At 39.6% G+C, this 20,784-nt stretch overlaps 1 protein-coding gene across 5 annotated transcripts; it reads right to left on the minus strand.

Moving 5' to 3' along the window:
* Positions 1–2,796: 2,796 nt before the first annotated feature.
* Positions 2,797–10,178, minus strand: GNPDA2 (glucosamine-6-phosphate deaminase 2). 5 transcript variants are annotated; one of them, XM_064710337.1, is made up of 7 exons: positions 10,030–10,178; positions 8,460–8,623; positions 8,048–8,149; positions 7,400–7,582; positions 6,904–7,088; positions 6,636–6,810; positions 2,797–3,520 (listed from the first exon to the last, which is right to left on the minus strand). In XM_064710337.1, the coding sequence occupies exons 2-7, from the start codon at positions 8,581–8,583 to the stop codon at positions 3,462–3,464; spliced, it is 828 nt and encodes a 275-aa protein (XP_064566407.1). In that variant the 5' UTR covers positions 8,584–8,623; positions 10,030–10,178; the 3' UTR covers positions 2,797–3,461. The 5 variants fall into 5 exon arrangements, with proteins under 5 accessions (XP_064566407.1, XP_064566405.1, XP_064566406.1 ...); XM_064710335.1 differs by adding an exon at positions 9,048–9,109 and having other exon boundaries at positions 6,636–7,088; positions 9,661–10,169; XM_064710336.1 differs by adding an exon at positions 9,038–9,109 and having other exon boundaries at positions 6,636–7,088; positions 9,661–10,169.
* Between the last annotated feature and the right edge of the window lie 10,606 nt (positions 10,179–20,784).

Here is a 20,784-nt window from a genome sequence, read left to right on the forward strand (position 1 = left end):
AGTTGGTGAAGTTTTATTTCTATTGTTTACATACTAAAGTTTGTCAGTGCATCCCCAGTTAAATGCTGCAGTGTAGTGTGTGTACCAGGAAGTGTTACTTTTGGAAGTGTACACAAGGCAATTATAAATAAGTTAATGGCCCTACTATATACTGTATTTACAACTGTTTACCCACCTCCAAAAGCTTTTAAACTGCATTCGATTTTTTGATCTTCAGGGACTAGTTTTGCTCTTCACAAATCTTAATTTCTTGTTATTAAATATTTAGTAGAGAACAAATTGCTAGTCATACCTACTAAAGTACTCAGTCACCAGCAAAGTCTGCCCTTAAATTTAGGCTTGTACCTACACTTTAATTATAAAGTAGTTTTATTTCAGCCTGTGTACAAGGAGGAATTGGGAAAATCTTTGGAGGCATGGAAGGGAACAGGACTTGTTCCCTTTCAACCTGTATTAGTTTCAGGGTGTGGAAAAAGGGGAGAGGGAATTCTGATAAGTTAGCAGTTTGTTGGGGCTTTTTTCTGTTTGGTTGTGGTTGTTCAGGTTTTGGGTTTTTTTTATTTGAAGCTGTTTCAGGTGCACTGAAAAACCAAAGATCTGGATGTGAACAAGATATCTGTACCTTTACTAAAGGTACCTAAACTGCTGCTACTGACCCTGAAGAAAGGAAGGATGCTGTGGATAAAAGCTCTCTGACCCATTTATTATTCCTCCTCTGTGAAAGCCAGCATAGAAGGAACTACAGCTGCAGGGATACGTGCTAGGAGCCAAGGAGCTAAAACGAGGTCCTCCCCACTCCTTGAACCAGACCTACAAGCACTGGTTCTGTACTGAGGAATAAGGCAGAAACTGAAGGTGAGCTAGAGATGATCCAAATAGGATATATAAATTATATCCTTGCTGAGTGACAGACACATGAAGTGTACCTTACCTAATCAAATGAGTTACACAGATGGATAGAGCTGCCTTGAGAATCGGTTTTAGCTTTACTATAGTCACCTGAGGCAGAAAAAAATACAAATGGTAGTCTTAATTCTGAGAGGACTTGTACATAAATCAGTTTTCAGAACAAGAACTTTAAATTAACTGGTCAGTACCTGTGAAGTACATGAAGTATTAGTTTTTGTCACAAATGTACCTGATTCTGTTTAGTTACTTTTTTCATTTCCCCTTTCCTTTGGAAATACCTTAAAATGAGAAAAAGAATAAAATGATAACTTTGATGTGCTAGGCTGACTTAGAATTTATCTTTAAGACCTCCTGAACTTGAAAATGTTTGCTTTGCCATTACTGCAGAGTAACAGGTTAAATGTTATGCAACTTAAAGGGTTGACTTGTCCACTAAAGTAGTGGAAAGTTTGAAAGGTACTCTCTTGAAAAAATTGTATTTCATAAAATGATTGGAAGTATCTTAAAGAATGGAATAATGGAAACAGTGTGATAATACTTAAAAAAATTACATAATATACCACTCAAAATTAAAAAAAAAAAATAGTGTAACGAGAAACAAGCTGGAGAACAACCAAACCTGTGCATTAAAAGATGTAATAGTAGTCCTAGACCCAAAGACAGACAGGTTCTGCTGTACCAGTATTTAAACTGGGCTGTGTTTTACAGAACGTGGAGTAGTTAAAAAGGAAGAAAATATATTAATTCTGTGATCTGGCACATCTTGAGGACACAGAGGGCTTTAGTGAGTACGGGTGCCAAGCAAGGCACATGACTGAAAGGTGTGCTGGAATAAAGAACAAGAATGTTGTTTCAATAGAATTCTCCATTTTGGCACATTAAGGATAATGATCATCAAGATGAAACCTGATTCAATTCCATTAATACTAACCTAAATTAATGACTACTTTTAATTTCATGCTTTTTAATAGAATTGTTTATAAACTTGCTTAGCTGTAAAGCTAACACTGCATTTTGAGTCACATATTACCTGTAACAGCATTCTTCTGAAAGGCAGTCTTTTCATCTTTTTTCCCCACAATGTTGCATTATGCTTCAAAAACAAGCCATATGCACAAACTGAGCCTTAAAGCTGAAAACCTGTTTTAAATATGTGGATGTTCAATGTACTGTTGAGAACTGAAACACTAGGCCTGGCATCCTACACTGCTATAGACAGATTCTTCTGTGCTTTTGTAATTTCACAGAATCAGAGAACAGTCCAGATTTGAAAGGACCCTGTAAGACCATTTATGAGAAAGGTGAGCCTAGATGAGTCTAGAAAAGTCACCTAGATGAAAGGCAAGCCTGCCACATACCTGGGGAGATTATGTGATTTTGTAATAAAGACTGCATGGCTGTCATTTGGGTGAAAAGTTGAAGTTACACTTAGTTATACTTTCTTGCAGTGAGTATTTTCAACAAGGACTTTCCCAAGAAAAGGCTTCATCAGTAAACTCTTACCTTTCTCCTTTGGTGCCTAATCACTCCCTGAAATTCTGAACTATTTACTCATTACAATTTATTTTAGAAATAAAACAATTTTGAAACTAAGAGATTTATATTTAAGTTTTACTTATATTCAAAGTAGGAAATAACATTCCTTGTAACAGCTCAATGTTTATAATGATACAATGAAAAAGTGATTAACAGTTGGCTTTAAATGATTATTTGCAGACATTATAGTCCTGTAAATTAAGCTCTTTTCAGGCATTTAATTGTAACATCGGTTATATAATTGACCAGGTACCTCCAGGAAGGAACGTTGAGATTTCTTCCTTATGTATAAAGCTTGATTACCAAAAATATAAAATCCTAAAGTAATTTGAAGTACATGAGAGGAAAAAGTGCTATTGTAGAAGTTTAATATTTTATCCATGGAGCAAGTTGTAACTTCAAAGATTTTGGTGCATTTTTAGGCACTGTTTTTGTGTCTTCATTTGCCTGAAATATACAGCAGGACTTGAGATGCCCAAAAACTGTTTAAGACAAATTTAAGGCAACCAAGTGCAAAAGCTCAGTGTACATTAGATATATGTAAACAGAACATTTCATAGTAGAAATTGTACAACTATTACAAGTCCATAGTAATAGCAAAGGCCAAAACCATTCTGCCTAGAGACACAAATGCAAAATGTAGTTACACTAACCAAGCCAAAAATTAAGAATCTGGGAAATGAAGTGTCATCATCTCTAACATGAGGCAGATGCAATACATTGCTGTGCTAGAGTAAGTGCTCTGCTTTTCCCCTCTCTACATAACGTGCAGTCTCTCCCAAGTTTGTTCTGTTCCATTTAGTGATGTACCAACAGCGGAGCTCCAAATGTTAAAGCAAAATGCACAACACAGCAAACAGATGGAATGTGAATGTACAGATATTGGACCTTTTTAAAAATACAGTACCTAGGATTTCCCATTTTAAACAGTTTTCAGCATATTGCATAGCAGTGAACTCATCTGCTACCTAAAACTGTTGCTGCTGACCCACATGGAGTTCCTCTTCAGTCTTCTTTCAGTTTTCTTTCATACTGTACAGTGGGTCCACAAGCTTATTGTGCACATGCATTAAACCTTGAGGGGAAAGCAACAATGCCAGCTTTACATTAGTTATACTTTGTTAACATGTTCTTCTATCCACATTTTTATTTGGAATTTGCTTCAAAGCATACATTTTAAATAATTCATTGAAGAGAACAAAAATGGCTATTTAAAGTAGTTCAGAGTCAGAGACAGCAGATATATTCCTGTATCACTTGCATACTAATGACATATTCAGTATCAGCTGAGCAGGGACCAGATAGTTCTCTAATAACAGGCCCAAAACCCCACATCTGGAATACTTCCAAATGAACTGAATATATCTTCCATGTATTAAAAACTGTGTAACAGCAATGTAATTCCCTCACACCACAATGTGCCATAAAAATTAGATGCACACATAGTGAGACTTTGACAGCTTGAGTTCTTTTGAAATGTTCTAGCATTGTGGTAATACTGTCTTTGTAATAATCATATACTTGTGGTCCTAGACAGGCAAAATCAAATTAAATTATCCAGACTCTTAGTGCAGACTCAATTTCAGCAGTTCAACTGTTTTCTGTTGTAGCTGGGCTTTTTCTTGTCATATACAAGTCCTTCATAGCTATGATTAGGGGGTTTATTTTTTTCCTCTTCAACTACTTTATTTCTGATAAATGCTGAAGTGCAATTAATAAAAAAAGATGCTTCCTTCTTAACTTTGCTATAACTTAGTAAAAATGTTACCTACATCTAGGTATGTGTGACATTGGATAACTGGCAGGTTTTCAACATTTCATCTTGAGTACTAATAACAGTAATGATCAGTGTTCACAATCCACCAAGCCCATTTTAGTATTGAACTAAAGACTTAACTTCTAAACTCAAAACATGCAACACTTAAAGTAATTTTCTTAAAAACCATGAAAGAAATCTCACATTACTGCATATTTATTATCTATGGTAAAGAATATTCAAATACCTTTGCTACATGATGCAGCTGGTGGCAGCCTTAGTGTCACTGCAGCAACATGAAATGAGTTAACTCTACAATCTGAGGTCATTACTGTAGGTGACCATAAAAAAAGGCATCTTATGCAGCATCTATTACTAATCAGTATGTGATTAGATCAAGTGTAATATTTTAGATCAAGTGTAATATTTTTTCAGTTTAACAGTGACAAAAACTGAAGTACACATTTGACATAAGTCAAATGACATAAAAGACTAACAGCTGCATACACAATGTAAACTAGAAACATGTTTTGAGCCTTAAAACATTTAACTTTCTACTAATATTTTCCTCTTCTAAAAAGGGGAAATGAAATAATTACCCATTATCCTAGATGCATGAAAAATAGTTACAAAGTATAGCTTCTGTCATACTTAGTGAAGAATATTTAAATCCTGGTAGTGAAAGTGTTACAGGAAAAACAGTGAGAAACAAAAGAATTTTTTAAAGGAATGCACCAGAGTTGGTAGATGCCAAAACAATTGTTTCAAAGGAAAGTCCCACTGGATACTCAGGTATGCTTTGAATAAACAGATTTCTGCACACAGTTTTAAGAGGAGCATGTGTAAGTATGGAAAAAACTATCCTGAACTAACTTATCTGCAGATAAATCAGTAAATTCAAAATTCATTTTATGTTTCATTCTTCAAGAAAGTTGCAAGTAGGACCATAAGCACACTTGATAATTTTAGCCTATTATAGGTTTGCAGAAAGTTAGAATAAATGGAATAGGTTAATCTATTTACCAGCCAGTGTGGTACTTGATTATAAAACAAAACAAAAGCAGTTTCATATTGAAAGTTTTAAGTGGTGAAAAATCTCCATAAATCATTACTATAAATAGCACTATTAAGAACTACCTAGCTTCCCCAAGAAGTCTAACCTGAAGATCAAGTTTCAGAAATAATTCCAAATTTGACCCATGCTAACTTCTCCATTTTACAAGGGGAAAAAAATCTCACTGATTTGAGAGCAGGTAAAATTAATTAAGTTTAAAGTAAACCATCTTTTTAAAAGTTCTATTGCTGTGTATTACAGGGTAATTAAATACAGTGACACAATAGCACACATTCATAAGTTGTAGCCCTTGATGTTTTTTAAAGCAATGTTCAGTGTAATTTATATTTACTGATTCTACATTAGGTTTGTATTTCCCAAGCAAAGCCTCTGCTTATATAAAATACAGGATACTGTTTAAAACTTTTCCAAGCAGATAGAGAAGTTTATCTTTGAAAACAACAGTAAGTGCTGTGTAGCAGTGTGATACAAGAAAAGACTAACCCTCCCTCCTACCCCACAAATACATAGCAGAGAACAGTATACTGAAAAATTCAAAATTAACAAGCTGGCCACAAGAGGTATCAGGATAAATATCATAGAAATATCCAAATTGCAATCCAATACATATATGAGCACTGGTAATATAATGCTCTAAAAAATAAATTAATAAATTACAATCTTGATCTCTGATACCTTGGCTACTACAGGTACCCATGCTAGTGAGAACAACAGCTGAGTCACACAACTGCATGTGCTGTGCTAGTGCAGTCAGGACAAAACTACTTTTCTCAGCTTCTGCTGTCTTAGTCAAACATAATTCAGTCTAGGCAGTCTCAATTACTATCTAATACCCTGACTTACTTTAAGTTTGCTCCAGTATACCTACTACAAATACAAAAAACACACAGTAAAAGGGTGCAGTGTTTCAAAGGTAGTATAGATTGTTATGCTAATTGCACATGAAAAATGTTCTCAGGTGGCTTCAAAGTCTGTATCGCAGTTTACCAGACATCACATTACAGCACGTAGCAAAAGCAGCATGGAAATGTATCAGGATTAATAAATGTATTAAGATTTTTTTAAGCTAAACTTCTGGAACACCAGATTACTGCTGTTTAAAGTTAAAGATTACTAAACTATTGTTTAAACTGGAAGCAAAGGAAATACTCTTCCCAAGTATATTGTCTGGAATGTAGGTAGCACAAGTTATGCCTCCTGGCAAATTTCCAAACACAAGAAATAAGTTAATATTTATATTTTGACTATATACCATTATACATTAGTGACTGCAAAGTGTTGGAAGGCTCAGATTTAGATCAGTATAATTTCAAAGCTGTCGGTTTTGCATAAACACGTGACCTCTGATTCAGTGCTCACCTTTAAAGTACTTCACAGTTTTAACTCTTAGTTCTAAAGTAGCATCTTCATCACACACAAAGATAGTGCGAGGGTGTTGCTGGAAAGCAGAAACTGTCCACATATGATTGACTCCTTCTTCAATTGCTTTGTACAATGCAAAAGCCTTGTGTGCACCTGTTATAAGAATCATCACCTGCAAAACAAAGGTCTCTTTACTTTCAATCCCAGTATCAATACCAACTAATCTTGAAAACACACATGCAACTAGAACTAAATGAGTTCTTACTTCTCTAGCATCCATCACTGTACCCACACCAACTGTTAGCGCCATAGTTGGTACTTTAGATAAGTCTCCATCAAAGTATTTAGCATTTGCCAAAATGGTGTCCATTGCTAAAGTCTTTAATCTTGTTCTTGAAGACAAACTTGATCCGGGTTCATTGAATGCAATGTGGCCATCTGGACCAATGCCTTTTCAAAGTTAAAAAAAATAAATCATTCCAGACCTGAGAGTCAACACATATCCTCAAACATTGTAAATTAATAAAAAAGGGCTCATCCTTTCCTTTTGCTTCCCCATTTTCAATAAAAACTTACTTAAGTCATTAGAAACTTGGACACCAACCATTCTCTTTTGAAATTTATACTGATTCTTTGTTAGTGACAGAACTTTCTTACACAATAATTGAAAAATTTGTGTTTTAGTCAAGTTATGAAAATAGCAATTAAAGAACTGGTGTATGTGCTTGAATTGTAACTAACCATAGAGCATTTCCTCATACCTCCAACAAACAGATCAATCCCCCCTGCTTCTTCAATTTTCTTTTCAAATGCATCACATTCCGCCTGTAAGTCTGGTGCATTCCCATCAAGGATATGAGCGTTATTTGGATCTATGTCAATATGCTTAAAGAAGTTATTCCACATATAGGAGTGATAGCTCTCTGGATGATTTCTGGGAAGCCCTGAAATGATTTACAGGGAAATTACTGTATGAAAAGATTTAACCAAACAGCTTTAATTCTAGTTTGTATCTAACAGATGTAAGGCTTGCAAAGCAAACCTGAGTCAAATAAATCTTTCAAATAAAGATTTGAAACTACATTGAGAAGAAAGGTTGGCACGTACAAGGTAACAGGTTTACATTCCCTCCACATACATCTTATCCCAGAGTGTAGTCTTCAACAGAAATGCAGTCCCAATATTACATGACAACATAATTTCTACAGAAGTACTGAGAAACACTGGATTTAGCCTGGTATTTATTATTGTATTTTTGTAGATAAAGGAACAGAAAAATACTGGGACACCAGTCTAATATAGGAATACAAACATACTAGACTAATCTGGTACTTTGACAAAATATTTAATAGTTTTTATAAGGGAAAAAATCCCAGTACAGTATGTTCTCAAATAATAGCACATCTTACCTACATACTCATCCATGTTGAAAGTCTTTACGTATTTGAAAGAGAGATCTCCATTTTTGTGATATTCTATCAGCTTTCTGTAGCATCCCAAAGGTGTGCTTCCTGTTAAATAAAAGTTTTTCTACTGTTCTGTGTATCTGCACATTTTCAGTGTATTTAAATGTCTTCACAGTCAAATTTTGCTACAGTGCTTTTCAACATACAAGCAATCTGCTGCTTCTCATTTAGTATTTATCAGTTTCTCAAACTATCACAACTTTTCAGAGAAATCAAATTAATAATAAAAAAGTTAGAATATTACCAAAAATATTCTATTACCATAGAATATTATGTTCTTTTAAATACTGTATCTGCTACCAGTGATACATTGTTCCAGGCACAGTTATTTACAATGACATTGAATAAAACTTGCCTGTTGGTAGACCAAGGGTGAAATATCTTCCTTGACTTGGCTTGAACTGGATAATACGATTACAGATGTATTTGGCTGCCCATTCACTAGCCTGATCATAATCTTCAAGAATTACTAGCCTCATTATGGCAGTGAAGAACTTGTATGATAAAACAAACTTAAACCTGGAGAAAATTTTGAAGTTTTAAAAATAAGCACCACGTTAGTTGCAAAACTCTTAGATTACAGAGGAGATAAAAAAATCATCTTCCATACCAATGACTTGCATTAGCATACCACACTCTTGCAGACCTAGTTCAAGCTGGACAATCAAGAGAAAAGCTACAGAATCCAAATGACAGATTACAGTTAAAATATTTATTAAATCCACAGACTAATTTAAAGCTATTAACAGGAAAAAGCTAAACCAAGATGAGAACAAGCCATTTTGAACATCAGTATTTTCATCACTGCCATCAGAAAAGAGGAAATACTTATATACCAAGATTAATTCCTGTTTCTTATGACCAGCTGAATGCCTACAACTTCAAAAACAAGACCCAGAGTAATCCCATGTTTCTATAATCAAAATACCTAACTGGGACTAACTTATTAAAGCTCCTTTCACTCCCATTCTAGCTCCTTAATAATGCTTCAGTAAGTTTATTAATCTGCAAAAAAAAAAAAAGTTTAAAAAGCATTAGAGATATTTGAAATGTTTACAATTCACAGGAAAAAACACAATACCACATTTTTTCTTTGCCACATAAATTTAAACAGAAATTTAAAGGGCTTTGAGTGCAATTGTATCAACTTTTAAGATGAATATCCAGAAAACAAGCTTGGTTGCAAGAAGTATACAAACATCTCTTGCATTTAAGTGAAACTCATTTTTCCATGAATTTCTGCTCAACAGAGTCCGGTAATTACTCCAGGAAGACTAAGGCTCTTTCCCCAGTTTGGGATGCGTTACTCTTCCCAGGTCTGGGTGGGCTCAGCATTAGCCAGAACACAACACAGTTGTCAGAAGCCCAGGGCCAGCGGTGTGACAGACCACACTAATTTAGCTGACCTCAAATGAGCGGCTGATTTCAAAACAAATATGAATTAAAGGACTTAACCATATTTGTCCCACTAACGAAGGAAGAAAGTGATGATCACGGTGTGCTGCCTGTGCTGCTCCATCTCCCTGGACAGCTGAGCCGTGACAAGTCAAACTCACCTTTGCCGAGGAAACGCTATTCGCACACACCCGGGAGTTAGCACACCTTCCCGAGAAGGAACAGCATGCCAGCAGGAACAGACTGCGCGGCTTTAGGCCGGTTTCATAAAATCCCAGCAGTTTTACGCTGGGAACACGGGGATGCTCTCAAGAGCAGGGACCCAGGGACAGCAGCAGAACCACAGCGAATTTTCGGCTAAGGACACTTTTTTTGGTTTTGTTTGGCGATAGTGGGGAGGGAGTGGTGATAAACCTACACTGGCAGAGGAAGAGCCCTGCAGCCGGAACGCCGCCGGCACAGCAGCCCCGGGCCCCCGCGGCCTCCCCTTCCCCGGCCGGCCACGGCGCGCCCTGCCCGGCCCCGCTCACCCGGGACAGCCCGCGGCGGCCACGAGCCACACCAGAACCAGGACGAGATGAAGGAGGGGAGGAGGAGGAGGACGAGGAGGAGGACGGGAACCGCCGCCCGCCCCGCAGCTCCCGCCCCGCCGCCTCCAGCGGAACCCGCCCCGCGACCCGGAAGCGGCCGGCGGGGCCGGGAAATGGGCTCCTTCCCCGTGGGCATTTCCGGGCCGCTGCGGGAGTCCGGGACGGAGCGCTCGGCCCAGCGCTGCCCAGCGGCCCGGGAGATGCCGGGGGCTCCAGCCTGGAGCACGGCTGTGCTCGAGAGCTCCTCTCGCAGCCCCTCTGCTGCGGAGCACATTGAGATCTTAATGGAAAAAAAGGTTCCCCTGTAGCCTAAATGTTTGCGTGATGCAGCTGCAAAAGCCGTACGTAGTTACTGACAGAAATTAATGTGGTGAAGCATCAGTGTCTTGGTGAATCACAGCTGACCATAACCCGCGGTGCCATTGCGGGCAGGAAAGGCAGTGGTATCCTGGGGTGCACTCCTGTGGGGGTGCATTCCTGGGGGAACAGTGGCCAGCAGCCGGGAGGGGGATCCTGCCCCTCCACTCAGCCCCGGTGAGGCCGCATCTGGTGCTGTGTGCAGTGCTGGGCTCGCTGGGCAGGAAAGGCAAGGAACTCCTGCAGAGGGCCCAGTGGGGGCCACAAGGATGATGTCTCATCATCTCTTATACAGAGAGACTGCAGGAGCTGGGCCTGTTCAGTCTGCAGAGGAGAAAACTGGGAGGAATCTCTGCATGTAAATATAAATAAATATCTCAAAGGCAGGTGTCAGAGGATGCTGCCAGACCGTTTTTGGCAGTGCCCAGCAATAGGATGAGGAGTAACAGGCATCAACTAAAACAAGAAGTTCCACCTTGACATTAAGAACTTTACCTTGAGAGTGGCAGAGCACTGGAACAGGCTGCCCAGGGAGGTCCTGGAGTTTGCTGTCTCTGGAGATGAAAAACCCACCTGGACACATTCCTGTGTCACCTGCTCCAGGTGACCCTTGCCTCAGCAGGGCAGTTGGACCAGATAATCTCCAGAGGTCCCTTTCAACCCTAACAATTCTGTGACTTGCTTTTTGCTTTGAAAGCAGTCAAGTAATTCCACAGCCTTAGCTAAGCTGTAATTAAACAGGCAATCTAACAGATAGATCTTGATATGTGGAAAGGGCTAATAGTCTGAAAGGGTGGTGCTTCAAACTGGAGTGAGGAAACGAGTGGGGGGTGAGCAAGCAACATAATTCTCAATATATGTGTATGCACATACCTGTAGGCTTCACTGAGACCTTACCATAATAGAAGACCAGGATAAATCTGTTTATTGGGTATGAGCATAATTGTCTGAGGAAAAAAATGATTGAATGATAAAACAGGAAGCTAATAAAGGGGAGTGTGTATTTGAAAAAAAAAATCTGCGGTCATACATGAGCATAATGATACATTTTTTTGGCAAGACTTGAGTTTAGCTCAGGTTGTTAGAGCATGATGCTAATAATGCCAAGGTTTTAATGTGGCTTTGATCCCCATGTAGGTCATTCATTTAAGACCCATCTTTGCAGGTCCCTTCCAACTCAGTATATTCTGTGATTCCACGAGCCTGTCTAGCAAGGTTTAGAAAGAGAAATTGTATTTCTCTTTCAAGGTATTGAGAAATACTTTGCCAAGGGCATGAAAGGTGTGTTTGCAAGCTTGTGAGGGAAAATATGTCTTTCTGAGGTCTCTGGGGCTTAGCAGGCAATCAATAAAAATACCTTTGTTTCAAAATTGGCCTTTCATTTGAATTTAACTTTCTAATATAAACAGTTTTAATTCATGCATGTTCTTCTGATAAGTCTTTATCTCAGAAATTTTACCAGGTCCTAAAGAATAGTGTTTTGCACCATTTCTTGAGTGACGCTCTGAGCCTCTGCTGCTCTCATAGTTTCAGAGTATACTTGCAGTGGAGGTGATTTTCAGATTCTATGTAAGAATATAAGGTTTGTCTCTAGATTTCAATTCTGGTTTTTTTCTTACCTCTGTGGACCATATGTAACACCTCAGAGGTAAACTACTTCTGCATACAGCAGACTAGTTAACACATTTCTTTGGTATTACTACACACCTAGGTACCTACAAGGCTGAAATCTCACCCCTCCCCCAAAAGCTCTGTTGGTTTCCACAACTTGAAAATTCTCTTTTTTTTTTCATCACTACAGAACATCTCTTAAAATTCAGGTAATAGTCTCCCCCTTGTTGCATGTTCTCCAGGAGGTCTGAGAATATATGATGTACTGTTCCACACTCAGTGGAAGTTGTCCTTTTTCCCACTGCCCCTAAATTTGGAACAGCAGCTTGTCTGTTGCCTTTTAGCAAACTTCACAATCCTATCAACTGCTTCTATGAGATAGACAAAATTCCCTGTCTTTTGTAAACATATTCAATTCTTACTCTCATTGTTTGTATGCTAATACCTAGGGGATAATTTTCCAAGTCATTCTTTAGAATTTCCTGTCTAATTAGTAGCAGATAAAAAATGCTCTATATGCAGTGAATGTTGTTGCTACGATTACTAATTAAGATGTTGCTAAAAAAAAAATCTTAGTTCCTTATTATGTTTCACTGAGTAGCAAAACTAGAGATTTCAAAGTCTCACATTTATTATAAATATCTTTTGGTTTTGGAAACAGTCTTTCTTTGATTTTTAAAATTTTATTTTCTAAATGGCCCCTTCTTTTAAGTATTAATTAATTTACTCCTGGTGATCTGATTTGTACACATCTGCTATGATCAGATCTCTTTTTTAAAACCTGTGTTTAAGTAACTATGAATTTAAACTGGATGTACTTCAGTAGTACCCAAACTACACTGAGTTTTACCTGAGAAGGACCACCTCAATTTCAGGTGAACCCAGACTTTTAACAAGATAGCTCTGTTCCTTCAGATTCCCTCTGGTTTAGTTGGAAGAGCAAAGGATCCTGCACAATGCTGGGACCTGTGAAGGAAAATGACACGTATGGATGTTGACATGTAGGAAGGACTCTGAGAACAAAACAAAAAGGTTGCAATGAAAATACTTGCCAAGGCATTAAATATAGAGATTGAGAAACATGTAATTGCTGAAAACACTTAAAAAAAAAAGACTCACTCTGAATGAAACACTTCTATTGAGTCTGGCTGAGGTGGGATAATTTTCCCTACCATTTCTCACAGTGCTGTGCTTTGTACTAGTAGCTAGAAGGATGTCAGTGACACCCCAGTGTTTTGGCTGCTGCTGAGTAGCCCTCCACAGCATCAAGGCTGTCTCTCCAGCATTCCCCCTGGCCAGGAGGCTGAGGTGGGCAAGATCTTGGGAGTGGGCACAGCCAGGACAGTTGATCCACTCACCAGAGGATATTCCATAACATAAGATATCTGCTCAGATACAACATTTAAGAGAAGGCTGAAGAAGGAAGGGTGTGGAGAGGAGAGAGCCAGGTATTTTTTTATTAACAAATGTGTTATTTGTCTGTCTTCTAAAGCAACTGGTACACACACTGAAGCCCTGCTTCCTGGGAAATAGCAGGACATCACCTGCTAATGGGAAGTAGAGAATAAATCTTGTGTTTTCATTTACTTCCATGCACAGCCTTTTTTTTATCGAACAGCCTTTATCTTGATACATGAGCATTTTGTCCATCTTATTTTCTCCCACCATCTCCTGCTTAGAAGGGGAGTGATAGGGTGGCTTGGTCAGCACCTGGTGTCCAGCCAGGGTCAACCCACCAAAATTCTGCTGTGTAATGCCTGTGCAGTCAAGCATAAGGATACAGAATAACAGCAGCTGAGACCTTTTAGGGGGTGGTAACTGTGTGGGGAGAAGGGGAAAAACTGCAGTGAAGATTTTTTTTTTTCCTAATTTTCAGAAGTCTGAAAGAATGTAAAGACGTTGGTTGTTACCCCTGGTGCTTCATTTAATGCCACAGGGTCAATAGTGTGCTGTTTTCCTGCCATTAAAACAGACTGAATTTCTGCTAACTTCATTTCTCTTCTGGACGTAAGCCTGAGGGGACCAAATCCACTTGGCAGCTTTGCTTAGTTCTCACAAAGCCTGAAGATAGTTTCACATGTGCATTACATCCCTGTACTTGTCACAGCTTTCTTCAAAACTTCACTGGTTAGATCTCACCACATTTCTATCAGCTAAGGCATACATGGCATGTGATGTCTTTTGGGCTATGCTATATGCAACCAGCCCAGGGAAACAATTTTCCAGTGAAATAGGAAACATGAGATTCTGTGATGCTAGGACTGTGTCAGCAGATTCACAAATGAAGCACCTAGCTAATACTTAGCACCATCTTAATTTTCATAGGCAAGGCTTTGAGTCAGTATGTGAAGCTCTGCACAGTAACAGATCCATACTCTATGCTTTTGTTGTCTGATTGTGTTCTTGCAATGTGTTGGTGCTTCCTACATGGATTCTGGTGGAGTCTGTACCAAAACAGTCAGTACCAGCTGGTTCTGAATGTAGGAGTTGGTTACTACAGAGAAAACAGTAGAGGTGATGAGAGGAGTATTTATTGTACGATCACCCTGTTACCTTTTTGCTGGTAGATTCTTCAGTTCTGAGGGTAGGGATTTAGTGTGGGAGTTTGCTACTTGGTACTGCTTTATTTTGCCATGTAAAGAGACCTGATGCTGATTGTTTTCCTGTGTGCTGAGGTACCAGGCTATTTCTCCACAAGTCTCTCTGCCAGAACAAGCAGGCAGAGGTGCCTGCTGCATTCCCTCCAGATCCGATCTTTCCCTTTTGCTGATGTGCCAGCTGTGTCACAGGTATGGGTGCACTGATTGATGGTTGGCTGTGCCCCTGCAGTGTGGAGCATTCTTGATGTATGCAGGGGTGGTGAGAGAAATTTCTGATAGTGCTCTCAGCTGCTGTAAAGGCCTGCTCCTTTCAGAGTACACGGTTTAGGCTGGGCACAGCAATACACAGGATGTGTTTAATGCTCCATGCTACTCCAGACATGCAGATGGGAAATAGGTTCCCTGATTTGCAGCCAGGCCATTCTATGCCAATCACCTGAGTACTTAGGCATGTTTCTGGATATCTGTTATTTGTGAGTATCAAAAAACTTTGTGAGTCCTTGGTGGTCGTGTAAATATTCTCATTTGACCGTGTTTGTGCAAAACTAAACCAGGATTTAAAGTTTCATGCTAGGTATTCACAGATGCTGGAAGTTAGCCAGAATAGTTAGTAAGTGTCAATAAGTGTTTTTTTAGTACTTGAAAAGAATGTTGCATCCTATTTAAGACTGTTGCATTTTTGTGCAATGGACTTTGTCTTTAGCATCTTTTTTAAAATAAAAGCTTGGAGAGATCAGTTATAAAGTGTAGTGGTCCCAGTTATGGGTTTCTCTGGGTCTGGATTGAAGGCACTTGAGACGGTAGTTCATGTTCGGACTCAAGTGTTTATTATTTCTTATCAGTAAAACAGTCTCACTGCTGTGAGTTCGGCAGCTTTTCATTAGAAGGCACAAAATGGCTAACAATCTCTTGTTACAAGGTCTTTTAAGACTAAACTATGCAATTAAGAAAGAACACCTAGATTATTTCCCCTTTTTAACCCAATAAATGATCCCAAAGAGCCTGCAATGTGGATTTTTCTGCCCAGTTACAAAATGCCACCCAAACCCATGAAGAAGAAGGAAGAAGCAGCATGAAGAAGAAACCCAGGATGACACCCTGTGCCCTCCATCTTGCTTCCATCCACAACATACTAAAAATCCCAAAACTTAAATTTCTCACCAAGTCATACACCTACACTACTCTCTATAATCTATTTCACACTTTTGTGGATTCTAGTCTATCTTGAAGTCTAGGAAACTTTCTCCATGAATGAGGGTCAAAGTCAGTGCTCCCCTGGGCATCAGGGCACCCCAGAGCAGACAGAGAAATATTCCTGGTGGCTGAGTTTCCACAATAAAGCATATTCAAAAAATGTAATATGGACCTATTATCAGTGTATTGAGTAAACGTTTCAAATATCAGCTTTGGCTTTGGTTTTTTAAGCTTTTTTTACTCCCCAGGTGCCGCTGTTCGGGCAGGGTGCCGGCCGGGGCTGCCCGGCGCGGGGCGATGGCGCGGCGTGGCCGCCAGGTGGCAGCAGCGGCCCGCGCCCAGAGAGCCCTGGAATTCCCGGGGCTGCTCGCTCTGGCCGCTGCCTGCCTGCCTTTCGACAGCTGCCGTCAAACGCACAGAAACACCTTCTGACTCCTTGAAAACATAAATAAACTTGTATCTATATCTATGTGAAAGACTCTAGTAAAGTGGGATTCATACATTGTTTCTTTACAGCTGATTTCTTTCACACCCATGGAAATTTATTTTGGGGAACTCTGCTGGTGCCCTCTGCCGTGGGGGCCATGCTCTCTGTCTAGGCTGAGGCATGGCTCGGGCAGATCAGAAATATATTTACACCTAGGTTGGAGAATGTACAGCGAACTGCTCTGGGTGTTTATCTGGACTCACTTGGTGTTTTCTGTGCTACCATTTTAACTGGAGACTTTTTCAGTCTACACACACTTGTCTGCAGCTGCCCAATATCAAGCAGAGTTCAGAAAACGGTTATCACACCGTGCAGCTGCTGAAGTGTGGCTCCTGCCTGGGTCACTTTCCCCAAAGGGAAGATAATGCTTCTTGCCCAACCTGGCGATGTTACAAAAGAACTGAGAAAACAGAGGAGGCTTAAACACATTCCTCTCCCAGGAGAATTCCTTTTTTTTTTGTAATCCCAAAGAAGAGCAGCTGCCTGTCAGCAGAGAGTGGGCTGTTCTCTGCTGACTGCACAATTTGAGGCTGTGTATGTACCTGTTTCAGAGAAAAAAAAGCTGATCTCCAGGTGACTCCCATTACAAACCCTTTTTCTCTTTTAGTGCATATCTGACTGCTCTTTTGGTGTGATTTTTGTTCTTATATGAGGAGTTAAAGATCTCCTATAGCAATGCAGGTGTGTTGCTGTTCCCACCACTCTACCCCTATCCTGGAACCAGTCAAAATTTCCCTCAAACTTTGGCACTGGAAAGCACTCATCATTCTCATCAACTTTTTAGTATAATTTTGAACTTTGAGAGAGATAAATTGTAACAAAGTTAAATAGTCCCTTTAGAAATGTATTTATATGTCTTAAAACTACCTTAGCTTCATCAGTTATTTTATAAAACGTGGGATGAAAGACAATTTGGACATGACAAACCCTCCAGAAAGTGTGTTTTATTGTACCAAACTAATGGTTTGGCATATATATGCATACATATATGTGTGGATATATATGTGTGTGTGTGAGAGTTTAAAACAGTTTGTTATTTTATTTGACTTGTCAGATATCTGTGGCCACCTCTCAAGCCAAGAGGATGGTGATCAGCAGCAGAGGAGGTGTAAGACCTGAGGCCAGATTTGTCCCTGGCTCTCTAACATTGTATGCTGTATTTCTTTAACAAGGTCTGTGTAGAGTCAGGCTTTCCAAATACATATTCCTTTTTTAAGACCTAAAAATATACAAAATGCAACCCATTTACTTCAAAACCTATAAAATCTATTCATACTCTACAGGTAGATAATACTGGCACAGAATTTATAATTCACCTCAAGGTTAGTGCAGTTTGTGAAAGGAAATACATTTTTGCTTGACATTATCTTTGGTTTTAACTGTTGTTTATAGCAGATACTCAGGCAAGCTTGAAACTGTGCCAGGTTCTGACTTAGGCAGGCAGAGCAGGCAGAAAGTATCCATCACTCCAGCATCTCCTGCACCTTCCAGGGGCACAGGGGAACAAATGAAATAGCCAATGGGTAGAAAAAGTTGGAAAACACAGGAAAATATTTAGGATGGCTACTGTTTGCTGAGCTCTCCTGACACTTGGAGTTGCACCTGCAATTTGGCAAAAGGACCAACCTCTCTGCCTGTGGGCTGGGATCTAAGGGTGGCACAGGTGATCCAGCTCACCTGAGCAGGGACTTCAAGTGTCACTGCTCTTTGGTTAAGGGTTTGCACACAAGGCTTTATGAGTTTGCCTCTCCATGTTCAGTGTGCCATCCTTAAACAGCACACTCTTTCCACCTTCCTCTCATGGTCTTTCCCTGCTGAGGCCTTACAGTGCTTGATGTCCTTCTCTGGCAGGAAGGATGGGGCCTCTCCTAGTCTTGGTTTGAATGATGTAGACAGAAGATAAAGACACTTTTCCGTGAGTAATTGCCTAGCTACATATAAAACTAGTCTTTTTCATAGGCAGTGTTTATGACAATGGCCCATTTCAATTAATTTGTGTGTTATCAGTGATACAAATGTTTTATCTGTTAGTGGAAAACATGTACTTTGTGCTGAGCTCCTTTCAGAAGTTTCACATTGGTGGCTGCCTGTGTGCAGTGGGACAGCAGCCAGTACTGGGGAGTTGTTTCCTTCAGGCTGCCCTAGCACTCCCCCAGAATGTTTAGACAACAGAAAACAGGCTGCATATTTCCTGCTGTGGCTTTGGCTTTCCCTAGGGGAGAAGGAGTATTCTGAGAGAGTATAGGGTATACTCTGGGAGCTGAGATGACCAGTGGGTTTGTGAAATGTTTGAAGAGTTTGTAGACCCAGGCCTGACTTGTGATGCAATGTAAGGTTGTGGTAAAACTCACTGCTGTGATGATCTCACCATAGTGGGTTTTACCTTGGAAGGACAGGGGGCTCTGCTTGTGGCCATAAGGTTGAATAGAAAATAAGGTGGGGCAGGCTCAGGACAGGTCTTAACATGTGGCAGACAGGCCTGTATTGATTATTTGCATAAGCATATTTGTCATTTTCAATATATTTTCCTCTTTTCACCTATGCAGAGCAGAGATGTGAATTATAAGGGGTGCACATTTGTGAGTGATAGTAGCAAAAACCTTCAGAAACACTTCTTGGCTTCATTTGCTTTAAAATTCAATAAATTAAAAAGAAGTCTTCCAGTACAAATAATCTCTAAATGTTATTAGCCTTATTCCTAGAATGACTGTCCTCCTGCAATAGCAATAAGATTTTGTTTCTAATTGCTTGTTGTCGCATCTCCACCTCTCAACTTTTCATACCTCTTGTAAGGTTAAAAAGCCTTAGTAGGAAATAAAAAAACATTTTAATGCTGCAATATGTTTGTGACTCCATGAGGCAGAGGAAAGCAGGGCTTGCTCTGAATATGAATGATGGTTGCAAATTGTGATTTTTAGGTGGTGGTCTGATTTGTGGCCGGACCTGTTGGAACTTGCACACGGCACCTTGGGCTGCTTGCACTCTGAAATTCAGTCTCATGCCTGTGTTGTTACAACTGACATCTGTTTCAGTAACCTGCAGCCAATGTTCCCCATGAGTTCCTGTAATTGCTGCTGGCAACTGACACAGCCAGATTATGTCTGGGAGTAGGTGCTCCTGCTGATTTCAATTTAGGCAAGGCATGAATCCACAAACAAGAAGCCACAAACGGATGGAAGGAGTCAGCTCATAACTGATTCACTGATGTGTGGTGGGGGTGTACTGAGAAAGAATCACATAGATGGTTTTTTGCATACAGACGGCCTCTTGCCTAAAGAACACCTTCTTTATTTATTCTGGAGATATTTCAAATGCTCTTTGACTAAGGGGCAGTTGCCTCCATCCTTTTACCTACTTCTAATTCAAAAACTAGTAGCACCCACTATGCTAAATTTCTCTTCTGATCGTAGAAACTACTGGGCTAGATGGATCTTTGCTTTGATCCATTCCAGCTCTTCTTGTATTCTTATAAAACACTCAACTATAAAATTAAAATCGAATTATAAATATTATTATAGAAATAAATATTACATTTTGTTATATAGCATTTATGTGATTCTATAAAGTTAAAATTTAATTAGGAAATTAAAATTTGCTTGTCTTACAGTTTATCTACAGATGAGGAACATTCCTGACACAGGAGAAAACAGCTGAGAAGAACATACTGTTGGTTAATGCCGTGGAAAAGCAGTGGAAGCTGGAAATACAAAGAAAATCTGAGAGAACCTAAGAGAAAAGTGAAGATGGGCTTGTGGGAGAGAACCACTAGAGAGATACAGAGAAGGTGATACAGAGGAAAAGTGTGGTTTTACTGCCTCCAAAACACAGAACCCATTCTGCATGAGTTGGGTTTCATTTCTGTGCACAGTGGTCCAAAACAATTTCGTGTCAGTGTTTAAGTTACTCTTTGCAGATTTTCAGATGTGCACATGCATTTCATTTGCAAACTCTTTTATCTGTGCAAGTTGAACTGTGCTTCTTGAACTAGCCCATCTCATTTAAATGAATTTTCCCAAAAAACCCCTCCTTTTTTTTTTCCAGTTCACCGTTCTGTTTCCCCATCAAAGCCCAAAATGCAGTGATTTCCTTCCCTTCCCCAATTTCCAGCTTAAATGCCTTGTACCTCCACCTCTCTCCAAATTCATAAGGCAGCTGGTCTGCATGGTTTTTAGGGCAGTAGGTGTTTACTTCAGCAAGAGGCAATGGGTTGGACAAGAGACAGTCCAATCTGAAACTCCTCACTCGAGTGAGTCCCAACTGCTGACCTTCCTATCCTAGTAAAGCAATGGATTTAGGGCAAACAACACCTAAGGAGTTATTTCACTGCATAGTTCTGAGGTTTTTCTGAAAGGCATTCCCTTTCCTGCATATCTCCTAGGTTGGGAGACAATAAACTTTTGTCTTGGAAATTCCTCTGATGATCCTCCAGTGCATAGGATCACAAAG

Source organism: Zonotrichia leucophrys, chromosome 4, assembly GCF_028769735.1.
Source record: "Zonotrichia leucophrys gambelii isolate GWCS_2022_RI chromosome 4, RI_Zleu_2.0, whole genome shotgun sequence".
Classification (NCBI taxonomy): domain Eukaryota; kingdom Metazoa; phylum Chordata; class Aves; order Passeriformes; family Passerellidae; genus Zonotrichia; species Zonotrichia leucophrys.

What these genes read in the sequence shown, in the direction of transcription:
- GNPDA2 (XM_064710333.1), bottom strand. Translation starts at nt 8,583, where the DNA reads ATGAGGCTAGTAATTCTTGAAGATTATGATCAGGCTAGTGAATGGGCA. An exon ending in CAACATGGATGAGTATGTAG is followed by an intron (nt 7,583 to 8,047) that starts GTAAGATGTGCT and finishes AAATCATTTCAG; the next exon opens with GGCTTCCCAGAAATCATCCA. An exon ending in AACTGTGAAGTACTTTAAAG is followed by an intron (nt 3,521 to 6,635) that starts GTGAGCACTGAA and finishes TTTCCCCTCAAG; the next exon opens with GTTTAATGCATGTGCACAAT.